This window comes from Protopterus annectens, chromosome 10.part0, assembly GCF_019279795.1.
Source record: "Protopterus annectens isolate FY-2018-M chromosome 10.part0, PAN1.0, whole genome shotgun sequence".
NCBI lineage: Eukaryota > Metazoa > Chordata > Ceratodontiformes > Protopteridae > Protopterus > Protopterus annectens.
In genome coordinates, this window is record NC_056744.1 from 689,765,996 (window position 1) to 689,779,502 (window position 13,507).

At 43.9% G+C, this 13,507-nt stretch overlaps 1 protein-coding gene across 2 annotated transcripts in view; it reads right to left on the bottom strand.

Annotated features, from left to right (window-relative positions):
• Positions 1-287: 287 nt before the first annotated feature.
• The window catches only part of LOC122813282 (deubiquitinase MYSM1-like), a 260,734-nt gene continuing 247,514 nt past the window's right edge, over positions 288-13,507 (bottom strand). Inside the window, exons 3-5 of one of the 2 annotated variants that reach the window (XM_044085525.1) lie at positions 5,242-5,347; positions 5,021-5,075; positions 288-567 (exon numbers count right to left, since the gene is read on the bottom strand). In XM_044085525.1, the coding sequence (XP_043941460.1) occupies positions 373-567; positions 5,021-5,075; positions 5,242-5,347 (356 nt within the window). In that variant the 3' untranslated portion in view covers positions 288-372. Of the gene's footprint in view, positions 568-5,020; positions 5,079-5,241; positions 5,348-13,507 lie in introns of both variants that reach the window. The other variant, XM_044085524.1, reaches the window with a different exon arrangement.

Genomic DNA, 13,507 nt, shown 5'->3' on the forward strand with positions numbered 1-13,507 from the left:
GCACTGCACGGCAAGAAAGACTGATGTAATGGCGTTGGCTGCATGTTTTATACCCCTGACGATCTGACGTCATGGAAGAAGGGACAGCAACCAACGCAGGACCCAAGACTTTGTTAATCAGGCTGACTGAGGGCTACTGCAAGCAGATAAACCAAATGTAATGACTGCAACAATGAAACACAAAGAACATCTTCATTAGTTTTATTTTTCAACTTAATGTTTTAAAAATAAATTTCTCGCGACAGTCACAGTGCTCAAGACTTTTACAGACAATACTGAAGGCAATAAAAAATACTGTGATATTTATTTCTTAGGCAGGACAAAGACGTGGAGAGCAAGCTACCCCAAAATTAACATTTTTAGATAATGAGCTCATGTTTCATTTTCCCTCCTTATTTGTTCTGTTAAACATTCTTCAGATGTTGGAGCAGGTGGGTCCTCTAGGTTGCCACTTTCTTCCATGGCTTGGTAATTTGTGTGGAACACATGCTCTATCTGAGTCATGAATTCTTCAGCTAGCATGTTGCTAGTCAGGTTTTCCAAAGTCCTCCTCATACATTCCATCATCTGTAAGAACAAAAAAAAAGTAGCAGTAGTAAGAACAAAGCAGCAAAAGGATTAAAACTTGTTCACATACTGTGTGTGTGTATGCACTAGTGATGGCAACTCAGCTATCCAGCCAATCATACGATTGTGCTGTAGATCTAAAAAAAAAAACATATGGTTGATCTGTATCCACTCTCACTTGCATATAGAAAAAATAAAAAATCTATTTAATCTCCTGGCCTCAGTCGGCTTAGAAGACTATCAGATGGAGTTATGTGAACATACATATTTAACAGTGATGCAAACAGAATGGTGGAAAAGCAGTGGGAAGACAGTGCAAAAGAAGTCTTGCCAACTTCTTGTGGTAAGGCAAAGCAGTTAGCAATGACCACAAATATATTAAGAGGCTATGACATCCAATGGAAGGAAAATGGCTAAATGAAAGTTTGGAGTGAAAAAGGAGAAAACTATATATCAAATAGTGAGATGGTAGCTGCAGTAAATGAAATAGCTATATATCAGGTATACAGTGGAAAACAGGAAAATCAGAAAGGAGCAGGGGAGGTACCCCAAAGGAGACCAGGTTGACAAACTGAAAGAGTTATTTACATGAACATTTGCAAGGGACTGGTAAGACAGGGTACCAGCTTCTTAACAGAAGGAAGGGGAAATGGGTACAGGACAGAGGTCTAAGGACTTTGGAGAAATGAGATAAAAAGCCATAGGAACTACACTTGTACTTTACTGAGTTGCATAGGAATATACTGTAACTCCAGAAATACAAGAGTATCTTTAGTGACAAGGTCCTTATTTACTGACAACATTCAACTAGTGGCACTCACTTGCTACAGATTTCAAGCGGTTTTGTAGTGCTCCCTTGTCACAGGACACCATAATTGAAAGGCTGACTGCCATTTTTTTAGTTCTTTCCTGACCGTGTCTGATGAAAAGGTAACAGTAGCAGACTGATAAATGCACTAACTCCTATTAATTAATATTGGGGAAAGGAAGCATAGCAGGGCTGCAAACCTCCTAAGATGCTTTAAAAAACTGGGAGTTACAGCAAGCTCATATCCCATCTGCCTTCCAAATTCTCCAGTTGGGACTATCACACACCACAAATTGGTGCTGTGACCACAGCCTAAAACTAAATGCCAAGAAATATAGCAGTGTGTCCTTTGGCAAAATTGGGCACCTGTGCACCTACCACACCGGTAACACCCCTATGAAAGCTGACTCAGACATTGTGAACCAGTGCAATTTCACTGACAATGAACTATCCTTTGATCACCACATACCAACTATTGTTCGCAACTCCTTTTACCTTGGCAAACTAATCATAAAAGAGGTATTCGTCACAGACTGAAGAAATTTATCATCCCCTCTATAGGTTCATAGGCGAGTACTAGGCTAATGGCTCTGGAGCCAATACAAGCCTAGCCCAAGAATATTCTAGTCATCCTGTTGCCGGATGTTACTTCCTTGTGCTCCAATCGAGCAAGGCTGTTGAAGTGATCCCCGGGGTGAATTTCCTGTTACCCATCCACTCGTCATGATTTTTCTTGAAGAGGGCTAGTGAGGTGCTCTGCCTGACATGAATGAGGAGTTTATTCCAGAGTATGGGAAGTCTCTGGGTTAGGAACCTGTCCCTCCAGCAGGTTCTGTTTACTGTGGTGATGAGGTTGACGTCTTTGGAGCGTGTGGTGCAAAGGGATTGAGAGTTTTTCAGATGAAGCATGTCTAGCAACACTGGGTCAGACATGGCTTTGTATGTCAAGCAGAGATCACCTCTAATTAGGCGATATGAGATGGAGTAAAGCTAGAGTTTTTTTGAGTCTTTCTGTACAGGGCATGTGTTTGAGTCCTAGGAGCCTCTCTGTGAGGAATTTTTGCGGCCTCTCCAGTTGTTGTAGGCGTCTAATGAGGTACATGCCAAATGGGGCATTGTACTCTACAATGAGTCTAATGAAAGACAAGTAGAGAGGGATTATGACTTTTCTTCCTGGATGAGAAACCTTTTGTAATGAGGTGTGCCACGTAGAAGGACTTTCTAATGACAGTGGCAACATGCTTGTTGAAGGAGAGGTTGCTATCTACCTGTGTCCCTGGATCTCTTATCGCACCTTGGGAGTTAAGTGGGCTACTATCAATGTGGTAGTTCGTGGGCGCCATGTTTTTCCTGAAGGGAAACACTATGCACTTTTTAGCATTGAGCTTAAGGCCATGGTTCTGGCACCAGTTGTTGGTCTGTGTGAGGCCTTTTTGTAGGATGTCTACATCAGCCTGAGAATCAATAATAGCTCCCAGTTTGCAGTCATCCATGAACTGGGTTAACCAGAGTCCCTTTGTGTTGGCTTGAACTTCACAGAAGTAGATGCCAAACAGGAGAGGACCCAGAACAGATCCCTGTGGGACTCCACTTCTAACTGCTCGGTAGTCAGATTTGGAGTCCACTACTTTCACTGTGTGGGTTCAGTCCATGAGCCAGTTGGCAACCCATCTTATGGCGTAGGAGTTAATGCCTAGGTTAGTGAGTCTATCAATGATCCCTGAGTGGGGGATGGTGTTGAAGGCCCTGGCTAGATCGAGGTAGGCTATATATAGACTACCTTGCCTTTATCCACCACTCTGGTGACAGATTCGAAGAAATCTATCAGGATGAGCAGACCTGATCTGTCCTTCACAAACCCAAACTGCGTGGGGTCCAGGGTTTGGAGGTTCTCTATATCCCTATTTATAACGTCCATAAAGATACGCTACATGGCCTTACAGATCAGGCTTGTCAGGCTAATGGAGCGGTAGTTTCCAGGGTCAGTACTTGCTCCCCCTTTGTGGAGTGGAATGACTGTACTGGTGCACCATTCAGTGGGAACAAAGCCTGAAGTGAGGCTGTGGTTGAACAAGGCACACAGGTGTGGTGCAGGTTCCCTTAGTAATTAGTGTAGAACACAGCCAGGTATATTATCAGGTCCCATGGAAGCTATATTTTTGGCTTTGGACAGTGCGGTTTCTACCTGTGCAGCCATGATATTAGGGATTTGGCATTCCTTGGGTATTGAGATGGGCCCTTTAGGGGGTGAAGGGGGGTAAAGTTTGCACTAAACCTGTAGGCCAAGATATTGGCAATAATATCTGGTTCAGAATAAGTGGTGCCATTGTGCAGTAACTCAGAGCACATCTGCGTACTGTTATGCAGATTCTTGACATAACTAAAGAATGCCTTGCGGTTATCTTTAGTATCTGTAGCAATTTTGTTTTCATAACTAGCTTTGGAGGATTTGATGAGAGATCTCAGTTTTTTGCTGAGATTTACAAGGGAATTTTTCCAGTCTTGGGACTTTACCCTTTTCTGCAACAGTTTTTTCCTTCTGTTGTAGAATTTGTTGATGGGCAGGGGGACCACCAGATTGGCTTCCTGTTTTTAGAGGACAGCATCTTGGTTCTGTTTGGTATAGCCTGATCCATGCACTTGTGTAAATGCTCACACAGTGCCTTGGTGTACGACTCTGCAGCCATACACACATTCCCCATTTGCATGGATGATGTGATGTTTGTCACGTCTGTCTTTAGAAGCTCAAAATTGGCATTATTCCATCATGTCCAAAACAGAGTACAGTGGCTCCTTTGCTATGTACCTGTCTAAGCATAGGAAACAGCTTGAGAGACTGCAGCATTTCTTCATTAAGATAATCAAGGGGATGTCTACCCAGAGCTACTCAAACTGCCTTAAAGTACTCTCTTTTTTTCAGTTTCCTACGAATTCTTGAGAGGTAACCTCAGTCTTGCCTACACAGCCTTGAAGGATCTAGTATTACGCGACCTCCTGCACATCCACAAAACTAATTAACACCCTCAACACTCAAGAGATATTTACTTCCACTGAAACGTCTTGGTTGGCAAGATAGATATATATCCCAGAGAATCTCTCTTTTATGGAATAGACTTCCTTTGGATATAAAGAAAATTAGCTCCCTGACCAGCTTTAAATACACTAAGCGCTCAATGAAATGGGTTGAAACAAGACATAAATCAGACATGTCAATTGGTATCTATAATTTGGGATACTGTTGCTAGGCTACTAACAGTCCTAAGGATCAAAAACCTAATACTGACCTATGAACCCAAGAAAAAAAATCCCAACAGTAAGACACTGCAAAATCATCAAAATATGACAAAATACTGTGTGAATGCAGTATAAAACACTTTACTGCTCACCCTAATGTCACGCTGACACAGTTCTGTTTTAATTTTGTTGGCAGACTTATTGCAAAATGCCTTCAAAGTCAGATCAGCATATCTCCAGATGTGTTTTTTGCAACAGTACGCATCATCTCTGCAGCTTGTTGCAATTCCCTCATAAAATGAGGTGTGTGTGCATCCCCACCACTTCAAACAGAAAGCAAAAACAGAGATAGCTTTCCAATTAAAAATGTTTTAGAGGTCAAAAGCTATATATAAAATGTATACGACTTACTTTTTGAAGACAGGTCAAACCAGACTCTCTGTGAAAGATGCTCTCCATAGGAACCCTACTGTAATGAAAAAATATACATTATACTACTGAATACATTATATAGTTTCTCAATGAAACAGCATATAGGTGATGCTCAAATTCAGTTTTCAAACAGAATGATGTGCACTTCAGTTAGTACAGTATTTACAGTAACATATTTATACGTTTTAGAAGTCACATACCCTTGGGATTGCCTATAATTTTCCACTATCCACTGTGCTTTCTTCAATACTAATGTCCACTGAGGCTCATCTGGTGTTTGTAGTATTTTAAACTTGTATGGAAGACCTATGTTGATAAAATAAAAAGGCACTTTGAGCATAGCAGAGTAACAAAAAAAAATTCACATTTATTACAAACAGCAAACACAAATAAGAGCGTACAGTGCTTTTAGTAAGATATTTCATTTTATCCAGTATTATGAGTCACTGTACCTTATACATCTGGTAAATACATTTGTAAATCTAAAAGTTAAGCAGTATTACTTCAACACACACACACACACACACACACACATATATATATATATATATATATATATATATTTTTTTTTAGATAATTTTGGCATGCTGACCAGGGCAAATACAGCCTAATGGCTGCAACCTACTACTTACCTACACACACACACACACACACACACACACACACACACACACACACACACAGGTGTGAGCATGTGTGTATATAGATAACATAACTTAGTACCAAGGTGATGTAGTTTTCCAACCTTAAGGCAAGTGAACAGTTTACTTGAACAAAACACAAAAAGGGAAAAATTGTACATGAATGATTAACTCTTCATACTGGCATATGAATTTCTACAACAGACTGTTGTCAAAACTTCTTTTGTAAGCTCAGTGTTAAAGATTAATTTGCATTCTTATTAAAAATAAGAAAACAGGATTCAAGCTCGTATTGTTAGTATATACCATGGTTTATTAAGTTAAAACAAGACATGAGAGCTTTTCATCCTTGACAGATGTGTGTATATATATATCTACATCTATCACAAACCAAATAAAATAAGGGCAAATGTAGCTCAGTCGCCACAGCTAAAGACCACAAATCCAACAGTTTCAAAAGACTATTAACAAAAATAAATCACTGTGCTAGCGCTTTCATTTAAAACCATGTTAAACTTCATCAGACATTTTAAAAATTTTTACATCACATCCTTTTGTACTGCCACTTCATTTTTCATTGGACTCTCCATATGACTGACATGCATAGGTAATAACCTAATAAATATTAAGTAGATGTATTAAGTGTTGTTAAAAAAAAAAGAAGTTATGTTCTTACCATAACGTTCCATGTGAGTTGTTCATCTCGCCTTTGTTCTTTACATGTAGGTTCGGAGCCGATCCACTGGCTCCAAGTCAGCCGCTTTCCAAGCTCAAGATCTTTGAGTAGCTCGAGGCCCAGTCCCTATCATATGATGCTCTCCTACCAACCCCAGATTTCGTTTGCTGAACCAGCAAGAAAAAACACACTAAGCAACCAAATTACAACATGTATATAGTACATAACTATTTGCAATCCAAATTGTAGCTTGCTACAGATCACCCACCATGCCCCAGGATTCCCACTCCTCTTTTCTTGATGTACTGGAAAATATTAGGATTCAACCAAACACCCTAATAATGGGCGATTTCAACTACCCCACCATTAACTGGGAAAACTACTCGTGTACCAACTCCTTTGCTCAACGCTTTCTGGAATTCATAAACTCCAATGGCCTGGAACAACTTATCCACACCCCCACCAGAGGCAACAATATCCTAGATCTAGTCATTACCAACATGAGTGACCGGTGTTCCACACATGAAGTCAACGCCTCAATGGTCCGATCTGACCATAAGCTAATTACTCTAGATATACACATCCTGCCCCCACCCCCCATTAAGGAAACCATGGTAAAAAAATTCTCCAAAGCCAACTTCATGCTTAAGACAGAAGTGGTGAACTTCATGACACCCATGCAGATGTGCAATACAGTTATGACTACTGAATCCTATACAATTGCACTTTATAAGCACTTACATGACTGCATGGACCGTGCTATCCCAAACAGAATCAAGACGCTATCCTCCAAAAAAAAGGAAGCCAATCTGGTGGTCCCCTGCCATAAACAAACTGTACAACAGAAGGAAGAAACTGTTGCAAAAGAGAGTAAAATCCCATGAGTGGAGGAGCTTCCTGGTCAGACTCAGTAAGAAGCTGCGATCCCTGATAAAATCCTCCAACGCTAGTTACGAAAACAAAATCGCCACTGATTCTAAAGACAACCACAAAGCATTCTATAGCTATGTTAAGTATCTCAATGGCAACACTCAGATCTGCTCTGAGTTACAGCAAAATGGCACTAAATATACAGACCCAACTGATATTGCCAACATCCTGGCAGATAGGTTCAGTGCTAACTTTACCCCCCTCTCACCCCCTAAAGAGCCCATCTCTATACCGGAAGAATGCAAAGTTCCTGTAATCACGGATGCACAGGTAAAAACCACACTCTCCAAAACCAAGAACACAGCATCCATAGGACCAGACAACATCCCAGGCTGCGTTCTACACGAACTACAGAACGAACTGGCACCCCACCCAAGTACCATGTTCAATCATAGCCTCACCTCAGGCTTTGTGCCTGCTGAATGGCGCACAGCGACGGTTATCCCACTCCACAAGGGGGGAGCCACCACGGACCCCGGGAACTACCGCCCCATTAGCCTGATGAGCCTGGTCTGCAAGACCATGGAACTTATAAACAAAGACATTGGTAATCTCCAAACTCTGGACTCCACCCAGTTCGGGTGTGTAAAAGGCAGATCATGTCTCTAAAACCTGATGACTTCTTTGAAGCAGTCACCAAAGTCATAGACAAGGGTAAGGTGGTTCACACAGCCTATCTAGAGCTTGCCAAGGCTTTCAACACCATCCCCCACTCTGGAATTATAGATAAACTCACTAAACTAGGTATAAATCCCTGTGTCACAAGACGGGATGCCAACTGGTTCACTGACAGAACCCACACTATGAAAGTAGCAGACTCCAAATCCGACTTCAGACCAGTGACAAGTGGAGTACCACAGGGTTCAGTCCTGGGTACACTCCTGTTTGGTATCCACTTCTCTGAAGTACAGGCTAACACAGAAGGTCTTTGGCTAACGAAGTTTGCAGATGACTGCAAACTAGGAGCCATAATCGAAACTCCTAACGATGTGGACATCCTACAAAAGGGCCTCACTGAGACAGATGCCTGGTGTCAAAGCCATGGCCTCAAGCTCAATGCCAAAAAGTGCACTGTCATCCCCTTTGGTAAAAACTCTGTGCCCATGAACTACAACATAGGCGGTAGTATACTTAACACCGACAGTGTGATAAGAGACCTTGGGACACAGGTGGACAGTAGTCTCTCCTTTGATATTCACATCGCCACAGTTGTCTGGAAATACTTCTACATGGCACACCTCATCACAAAAGGTTTCTCATCCAGAAAAAAAGAGGTCATTGTTCCCCTCTACTCACCACACATTAGACCCATTATAGAGTACAACACCCCTTTTGGTGTGTACCTCACAAGACATCTACACCAATTGGAAAGGCCGCAGAAATACCTCACAAAGAGGATTACCAGCCTCAAACAGATGCCCTACGCAGACCATCTCAAAAAACTCCAGCTTTAATCCGTCGCATATCACCTACTCAGAGGACACTAGCAAGACCAACCAGACCACCAGTCATACTCATTCTTCCATAACCTGGAGGGGGAAGGTGGGAGGGAGTGTAAGAACAAAGGAGAGATGAATAACTCACATGGAACGTTATGGTAAGAACGTAACTTCTTTATGTGAAGTTGTTCAATCTCGCCACTTGTTCTTTACACGTGGGTAGCGTCCCAAGCACCCTAATCCTGGGCGGCTCACGGGAGTACATTCCTGAGAACGGTGGAACCAAAGGAAGCCCTGTCCACTTTGTAATGAATGATAAACGTATGAGGTTTGGACCAAGTAGCAGCTGCACAAATGGTGTCCAAAGGTAAACGGGCTGCGTGGGCTAAAGATGTAGAAACAGCCCTGGTAGAATGAGCTTTCACTTTACGTTCTAAAGGTTGTTTAGCTGAAGAATATACAAAATTTATACAATCAGAAATCCATTTGGACAATGTAACTTTGGATACCGAAAAACCTTTCTTATTGTCTGCATAGGAAACAAATAGTTGATCAGACTTCCTAAATTCTTTTGTTCTGTCCAAATAAAACCTCAATTGTCTGTGAACATAAAGCTTATGTAACATGTACTCCAATCTATTAGCATGATGTCTGAAAAAAGTAGGAAGGTCAATAGATTGGTTCAAGGTTGCCTCGGAGCAGACCTTAGGGAGAAAGGTTGGATTTGTTTTTAAAGACACTATGTCGGGGTAAAAGACTAGATATGGAGGCCTGAATAGAAAGTGCTTGTAGTTCAGAAACTCTACATGCCGAAGTAATAGCCACCAGGAAAAGTGTCTTCCAAACTTCAAAGGGCAAGATGATGCAGGCTCAAAAGGGGGAAGAATGAGTTGAGATAGTACCAAATTCAGATTCCAGGGAGTAACAGATTTCTGATAGATGTCCGATAGGTGGCCTAAGGTGATGAGTTCCTTTCAAAAAGGCTTTACATAATCTGTGGGATATAATGTTGGAACCACTGCATCCCACATGGAAGTTAAGATATGGCAGCCAACTGAACCGTTACTGTAGAAGCTGCCACACCATCGTGGAAGAGCGAAGTCAAGAATTCCAGAATACTATGAATAGGGGCGACATAGGGATCAATACCATGCTGAGAAGCTCAATGAACAAATCGCTTCCATTTGCTGTTATAAAGTTTCCTGGTGGAGACAGAGAGGAAACTAGAATATGTTGAACCGCTGGAGACAAATCATGTGACCTGACTATGTTGGGAAGTGGAGCAGCCAAGCTGTCAGTTTGAGGGAAACAAGAGAGGGATGAAGAACTCCCGATGAATGAGTCAGAAGGTCTGGCACTGGGTCCAGAACCCAAGGTTCTTCCACTTGGTATTGCTGTAGGAAGGGGAACCATATCTGCCGAGGCCAAAATGGGGCTATTAGAATAACAGTCCTTCCCAGTCTTTTGGCTTTCTGCAAGAATCTGGGGATCAGTGGGTTTGGAGGAAGGCATATAGGAGACCAGAGGGCCAATCGTGTACGAGTGAGTCCCTTGGGCTGTCCCCCGGTGGAGGGTACAGGGCAAAGTAGCTTCTGCATTTGGCATTCATCGGGGATGCAAAAAGGTCGCAGCAAGGCTGGCCCCATCTGCGGAATATCCTTTCCGCTACTTGTTCTTTGAGGGACCACTCGTGAGGCAACAGAATGGCTCTGCTCAGTTTGTCCGCTATCACGTTGGATGACCTGGGTATGTGCGTTGCTATAAGAAAGCGTCCGGTGGATACAGCCCACTGCCAAATTCTCAGGGCCTCTCAGCATAAGGGGTAAGACTTGGTTCTCCATTGCTTGTTGATGTACCAGACTACTGACATGTTGTCTGTCTGTATTGCAATAGTCTCTTGAGGTAGAGAGTCGTGAAAGTGTTGCAACGCTAAAAACACCGCTCTCAACTCTAGGACATTGATGTGCAAATGACATTCCATGTCTGACCAAGTGCCTTGGACAGTTCTTCCCTGAAACAGCCCCCCCCACCCTATCAGGGAAGCATCCGTGGTCGCTGTGGGAGGGGGAAGTACAAATGGGCGACCTACAGTAACTTGGTGGCTGTTCAACCACCAAAGAAGGTCCTTTTGCAAGCATTTGTCAGAAGAATATTGTGTGACATAGCAAGTTGTTGATAAGACCACTGTGTGAATAGTAACCATTGGAGTATCCTCATGTGCATTCATCCCAGAGGAACCGCTATGAGTGTCGCTGCCATGGTGCCTAACAGCTTCAGAACCTGAAATGCCGGAACTCTCCTTTCCGTTAACAAATGGGACACTTGACTTCGTAAAGATATTACTCTTTCTTGAGGCAATCTGACCAGGGAGATGGTGGTGTCTAGATCTGCTCCTATAAAGAAAATATGCTGCGACGACAATAAAGCAGATTTTTCGAAATTTAAGGTTATGCCCAAACTGGAACACAAGTTGATAGTGTAATCTCTGGGGTGAATCAGTTGATGTTTGGTGGTGGAGGTGAGGAGCCAGTTGTCCAGATATGGAAACATCCGGAATCCTAAACGTCTCAGGTGAGCCGTGACCACTGCCATACATTTGGTGAACACTCTGGGGGCTGTGGTGAGAACAAAGGGCAGAGCACGAAATTGGTAGTGACGGGCCCCCAGCCGGAAACGCAAGTGAGCTCTGGATGGCCTGGCCATTTTGATGTGGTAGTACGCATCCTTGAGGTCTATAGAGCACATCCAATCGCCCGTTTCGAGAAACGGAGTATCAATTGAAGCGCGACCATCCAGAACATTTCCTTTTTGACAAAGGTGTTTAGTTTGCTGAGGTCTAAGATGTCCCCTGTTTTCTTTGAAACTAAAAAGAACCTGGAGTAAGTTCCGGATCCTATCTGGTCCGCTGGGACTGGCTGGATGACTTTTTTTCTAGCAGGCTTTGAATTTCTATGACTGCTAGATTCCGCAGACTGGGTGGAACGTCTGAGATTCTTGTACGAATGGAAGGGGATTCTGAAAAGGGAATGATGTAACCTCTGGTAACTAAGCTTTTTACCCAAGAATCTGATGTAATTCCCAGCCAGGCATCTGAATATAAAGCTAAGCGACCCCTGACTGCCTCCAGAGCAGGACAGTTGGGCCTCCTCTCAGGAGCGCTGATGGGGCTTGCCAAGGAACTGCTCCCTGTCACCCTGGTTCTGTGGACCCCTCTACCGCCTGGGTGGCGTCTACCATTATACCCCCCCTCCTCTCCCCCTGGAGGGGGGTTTACTACGTGTGTTCTGGAACGCTCCTTGGGACTTTCGGAACCACATTTTTCCAACCTTTCTGCCCTTTGGGGTGTGGTCTAGTGGGGGTGGAAAAACAGACTCCTACGGCAGACAGAGTCTTTCCTTCCTGCTCACACCTAGTGTCTGTCTCCTTGACTTTAGGCCCAAACAAGGAAGAGCCATCGAATGGGGTATTAACAAAGGAAGACTTCCGCAAAGGAGCATAAGCACATCCAGGATTGTCTTCGCAGAGCTATCGCTGAACCTGCTGCTCGGCTCGATCCATCCACTGCATAAGAAATGAGCCGCATGGACGAGTTCACAATATAATTAATGGTGTTAAGCTGTGCCTTCACTTTCTCAGAAACAGCATCATCTGTTTTGGCCTGTAGAGTGTCTCCAAGCTCTTTGAGGAGATCTCGTTAAAGACGGGTAAAGTGGGTTAAATAATTAAGCAATCTCATTGCAAATGTTGCAGAACTAAAGATGCGTTTCCAATATCTGTCCATCATACTAGAGTTTTTATGAGGAGGATGAACAGAAGAGGTTTCTGACATCTCTTTCTTGGTGGCCGCTGCTGCCACCACCATGGCATCAATGGGGACTCCCTTCATAAGGAAAGACCTGTCTTGAGGTGAGGTGATAAATTTCTTGGGCCACCGAAGGGCCGGTTCCATGGAATCAGGAGACTCCCACGCTCTTCGAGCGACCAAGTCCATTAATTCGTCAAAGGGTGGAGTAACCCAGGAGGTGGATAGTTGAGGCCCGAAGGCCTTCAGGAGCACCGACTTTTCCTCAGTAGGGGTAAGGGACTGCTAGTCACCCCTCTGCCTTAATATTTCCAGGATGTCCGCAAATGAGACATCCTCAGAGGAGGACCGTGTGAACCCTTCTGATTCCTCTAAGTTGGTGTCTGATGTTAAGGATTCCTGAGGGGAATCCAAATGCCTCCTCTTGCACACACTCTTTCCAGGAACTTCTGGTGAAGTCTCCATCAAGCAGGGGTCATCCAATGGGGTTACCTGAGGCTCTGGGTCTCGACGCTTGGTAGGGACCTGAGGTGTAGAGGCAGAACGCGGCCCTTTAAGGGAGGAAGAGGAAAGATCCAAAGAGGTAAGGGTCTTTGCAGACATGACCCTCCTCATGGCATCGAAGGCACTGGTTTCCCGATCCAAGGAGTCTGCCGGTTCCGAAGAAGACAGCAACCTCCCAGGGGTCGAGACCACGGGGGCTCTGAACCAGAGGATGGAGCCAAGCTCATCTGCGCCAAAGCCCCGAGAGGGAGAGTTGGAACCGAAGCGTTGGTTCGACTCTCTCCCCCGGAACCAGTGAGAGAGTGCCAGCTCAGAGACTCTTTGATCGGAACCGAAGAAGTTAAGGTCGATGGGGCCGAGGGCACTGGAACAGGCCTCGGCTCAGAGGGTTCCACCACGATCAGATCCTCTCTTTCTGGCTCTGAAGGATCAACTGGCCTCGGAGGAGGAGCAGAAATCTTGGCGGGGGGGGGT